The sequence below is a fragment of the Chenopodium album genome, chromosome 21, assembly GCF_948465745.1.
Source record: "Chenopodium album chromosome 21, dcCheAlbu1.1, whole genome shotgun sequence".
NCBI classification, from domain to species: domain Eukaryota; kingdom Viridiplantae; phylum Streptophyta; class Magnoliopsida; order Caryophyllales; family Amaranthaceae; genus Chenopodium; species Chenopodium album.
Window position 1 is genome coordinate 29,661,523 of NC_137854.1, and position 5,154 is coordinate 29,666,676.

The 5,154-nt window shown below is 36.0% G+C and overlaps 1 protein-coding gene across 1 annotated transcript; it reads left to right on the plus strand.

The window, feature by feature from the left end:
• The first annotated feature begins 2,390 nt into the window (after positions 1-2,390).
• LOC145600612 (uncharacterized) lies at positions 2,391-3,880 on the plus strand. Its single transcript, XM_081656500.1, has 2 exons — positions 2,391-2,407; positions 2,995-3,880. Exons 1-2 carry the CDS (start codon positions 2,391-2,393, stop codon positions 3,878-3,880), a joined length of 903 nt encoding a protein of 300 aa, XP_081512626.1.
• Positions 3,881-5,154: the final 1,274 nt, after the last annotated feature.

The window sequence follows — 5,154 nt, forward strand, 5'->3', positions numbered from 1 at the left end:
TTCATCATGCAAATCTTTTTGGGTGAATTGCATCTCTTCCCTCCCATTTCGTTGCCGGGCCATACAATTGTATATCTTTGCAACCGGAACACCCGCCTTCCGATCATTAAACACTTGTTGAAGTATATGCGGGTTGTCCATCAGGAATTTCTTCCTAAACTTGGTGATGTTCTTGGACTTGCCCGGTGTAGGTGCGTGACCTTTATGCTCTAGCTCCACTTTATCAATTACCCAATCACCACCCTCGTTCACCTTTGCATATAATTTGACCGGGCATTGAACTTTTTTACTCTTCCTTTTAACAAGAAGTTCCTCACTTATTTGTGAATCCGAGACAAAGGCGGGTCCGGTTTTCTTGCTCTTCCTACCGGGCATACCAAAACACTCACATGTCCATGTGACACTCTTCTTCTCCTTGGCATTAACACCTTTACCTACAAAGGTTCCACTTGATCGAACCACCCCAAAACCTTCTTGCTTCCCGTAATTCCGAAAGTATTCATCTATTTTTTTCCAACTATCAAATACCATTCCAACATTAGGAGGGGGAAGAGAAACCTCTACATTTGCAATCTCCTCAATCTCAAAACTAATGGCCACTGTACTCTTCCCTTTCGTAGGAGTCTTGTATGACTCCTCTCCAACATTTACCTATTCCACCAAATCAATAATCTATACATTAACACCAAACATCGAAGGATAATTGTAGATTAATCCTTGCTGCACATATTACATACTTAAAACAGCTACATACTTAAAGCATTGAATCCAATAAAAATCAAATATGTGGAACAAATACAAAGTAATAAATAACTCAACTGTATATCTGTTACTGTCATTGTTTTTTCTAATATTAGAGAATGGAGTTTTTTCTAATAATATATGATTATGCAAACACTTCAAAGCACTCGTATAATTGGGTTTCAGAAAGCTAATTGATTGATCCAAGTCCTCATTTTAATTGATTCAAGCACAATTAATTGATATTTATTCGTGCTTAAATTAAATTATCTACTCCCTCAGTCCCCTGTTCCTCTTAATAATGGTCACTCCCCTGTTCCTCTTAATAATGGTCACTCCCCTGTTCCTCTTAATAATGTTAATGTTGATATAATTTAGGTTTTTCAAAAATTATCAATTAAATTATCAACAAACCCTAAAAATATGAATTTAATGGGATAACAATTACTCCTTCAGCAATGCGTCTAAAGCTAACTCCAATTCATCCTCATCGGCTCTATCGTCCTCCACTTGGTCTTCAATGGTAGCGTTGTTGTCGACATCGTCACCAAAAATGCGTCCTCTACCACCACCGAAAAGCTCATCACCGTCCTCCGTACGGTCTATTGAAACGGGATCCTCCATCACTAGCATCTTCCTTGCCATTTTCGACCATGGAGTCTTGCGCGCCCTCTCTGAACTTACCTCCTCTCAAGCAAAAAAAAAATGGAGTAAAAATGGTAAAACCAAGAAAATGGGCTGTGAAAAGTAAAAAAAAAAATAAGAACAGAAATTTAGTATAAAGTAAAAAGAAATTTAGTATTACATTGTTGTATTATACCATATACCCGTATACAAGCTTTTCCTTTTTTTTTTGCCTTTTGTTCCACTTTACACTGACAGTGGGTCCTACTCCGTTTTCCATATACCCCCGTTCTGTTTGAGATGCATTTGCTAATGCATCTCCAAACTTCATTTCTACTTTCTCAACCCGAATCCTTTATTACATTTTAGTATTTTACACCTACGTTTTCATTTCTTCCTCTTTTGGAGCTCTTTCATTCTTAAGCTGAACTAAACTGAACTGAACTGAACTGATTGGAACTGAACTGAACTGATTGGAGCTGAACTGAACTGAAATTAAGTAAATGTGAACAGGCCCTTAGTAATCATATCACCCTACAATAACGTATCTAATTAGTAATCTATTTTACATCTAATACCAAACATATTTTTAAAAAAATTTATTCAACATAAATGAATATGTATCAACCCGCTTCTAGTCATCATAATAAAAATTTGTTATTAAAAATTGACTATGATTACCATTTTATAACACTCTATGCTAAAATGAAAATGTATTATAACACACTATGCGTTATTTGGGAAAAAATTAGTGGACAAAACCCTTTGATAAACCCCAATCATTTGCTACCTCTGTTACAGGTTATGTGCGACGATTAGACATTTTTCCTCTCTGCTTTATGTCAAATCGTTGCACATAACCTGTAACAGAGGTAGTATTACATTTTGGTATTTTACACCTACGTTTTCATTTCTTCCTCTTTTGGAGCTCTTTCATTCTTAAGCTTCGCCCTTTCTCTCTCTTCTCCATTGAAGCGTATACTCTAATACTTCATCGGAGAAGCTTCTGAGCTTTCCCTCCTCCAATGAAGCAGCTTCCGAGGTAAGATATAATTGTTATTTCTATTTTTTAAAATCACCGAATATCAATTTTACAATTTAGGGTTTAGTTAAATTTAATTGTCAGTATATTCAATTTAGGGTTCTTCTTAGATGTATCATTGAAATCTTAGTATTATCATCTGAAATGATTATAACTATCGATTTAGTTTCTATGATTTTGCTATTATTATTCTCAAGTAAGAAGAATTTTATGTTGTTGGAGCCTAATTTGATAATTGAGTCAAATGTGATTGCTAATGTGTTGCAGGCTGTTTATAGTTCTTTATTGTAGGACAGAACTATGAAAATGTTTATTTGTTTCACAATCTAGGGTTTATCATGGCCCCAACTCGGCCGCCCCGCCTGCCCTGCTTCAGGGTTGGCCCTGCATTTTAGTTGCATTTGATGTTATGATATTGAATGTCTAGTCGTAACACTTAAATGGTTGTAATAAGAGGATATCTCATCTGGGTTTTCGGATTTTCGCCCATGTTTTGCATATTATGTGTTTGTTATTGCTGTTATAAGTTTGTTGATCTCATTGTCAGTATATTGTTTTAACAAATTTCTGTTCATTTTACATACCAGCTTCAAAGGAAGTTTCAATAACTGGGACATCCTTATTAGGAATAGTCGTAAGTGTATATATCGCAACGTACACAATACCAGTCAGCCTCCTTATATTAGTGGTACATATGATGTACTTCAAGCAAGTTGTTTTCAGCATTGGTTCAAGAACTGGCAGAATTTAAGAAAGAACAAGCTTACTGCAAGCATTTTTAGCTCTGCAATTGGGTTTTGGCCTCATAGGAGAGTTCAATTGTGGTTAGAGAAGATAGGGGCGATTGAACCCTTTTCTGGTAATCTTGCGACCTGTTATAACAATATCAATGAGGAGGAAGCTCTGGAACGGTACAAGATATTAACTGACAAGTCTGTTGTGTTTCCTAAATTTCAGACTCTTAATAACAATAACTTGAATGGTGATGGTTGGCTTGGTGCCTCTCCTGATGGGGTTGTTGAAGAAAATGTTTATGGTTTGCCATCGGAGGGAGTGTTGGAGATTAAGTGCCCCTTCTTTGATGGTGATATTAACAAAGCTTTCCCTTGGAAGCGGATCCCAAATTATTGTATGCCACAGGCACAAGGTCTAATGGAGATACTGGATAGGGATTGGATGGATCTCTATGTTTGGACCCCAAATGGAAGCAGTTTGTTTAGGCTGTATCGAGATGTTGAATATTGGGATGCTATAAAGACAGCTTTAGATGATTTCTGGTGGAATCACGTCCAGCCAGCAAAGGAGCTGTACAATAAGTCTAAGTTCACTGATCCCTTGACTCAATTAAGGTCTCTAAAACCAGAGCCCCGACATGAATTATGTAGTTATATTGTTTATGAAAGCAAGCATCTTGTGGACAATAAATCTATGCTATTGTGGCGTGAAATTCATGGCAAACTACAAGATTGTTGAAGTCAGATATTGCATTTCCACTTATTGATCATTGCTATTGCTTGGAGCCAATGATGGCAAGGGAGGTAAGGTGAGCTACTTAGCCGTTAATATACTTTGATGGAAAGTTTATTTATTTATTTTTTCAATTTATCTTTGCCTTTAAATCTATCTACGTTAAATTTCCAACCTGAATCTAGCCTATCTATTGTGCTTTATGTGTAACATAGATGTCTTTTGCTGAACTGATTAATGCTTATTTACAAGGGCTAATCATGTTATCCAAAGTCCAAACAAGCAGTTCCCAAATTCTTTTTCCCATCTCTTTAGCTGATAGCCTCTTCTGTCTGTTAACGACTTAGTCTTAAGTCTCCGTTTTGCTTTATGACTTTCCCTGTTCTTGAGGGCATTGGGGCTATCTGTACTGAAACCTAAAATCTGTTTATAGCTGAATGTAATCATGTGCTGATCAAAATCATCTATTTGATGGTTGTGTGCATGTCTTTCCTTAATGTTGGTTTTCCTTAGCCTGATCTAAAGTCCCTAGTTGTTGTTAATATTGGTGTTTTCTTCTTATTGCTCTTAATTAATTTATAATTTGGTAAAATTAGCAGTTTATATGAGTAATCAATCTGACCTGGTGGTACCTTCAAAATGTCTACTGTACACCCCCGTTCTCAAATAAGTTGCTCAATTGCTTTTGGCATGGATATTAATAATAGAGGGTAGAGGAAAACAAAGGTAAGAGAGTGTTGGAATCAAGCAAAAGAAATTGGTTGAGAGAAAATGTGTGCAAATTACTTTGGGGCATCCAAGATAGGAAATTGTGCATCTTAATTTGGGATGGGCAGAGTGACAATCTAACTTTGCCATGGATAATATATGAATATAAAGTTGCTTAATTTAATTTCCTTTAATAAGACTATTTTGCAGTATATATCTCTATGGACCTAAAGTAACTGATGAGTTTTCCCTTGTGTACCTAGTTTTGTTGTTGTAAGCTTGTGACTATTATTTGCCGTCTCACTTTTAGGTTATTATCTTGATGCTTAAAGTGCTCCAGTACCTGCTTACTCACGGAACCCTGTACAATTCGTATGATTCTATTGTTAGGTTTGCAAAGCATTCAGGCTTTTCTGTCTTATAATATTGTGAGCAGAGTAGACAAATGCTACGTTTGGTATCTTAATATTGTGAATGTGATCTTAACTTTTACAGCAGGAAGAAAACAAAATGACCTTTAGGATGATAATTGACGTGCTGCTTTTTATCCATTTAGTTTGATATAACAAGCA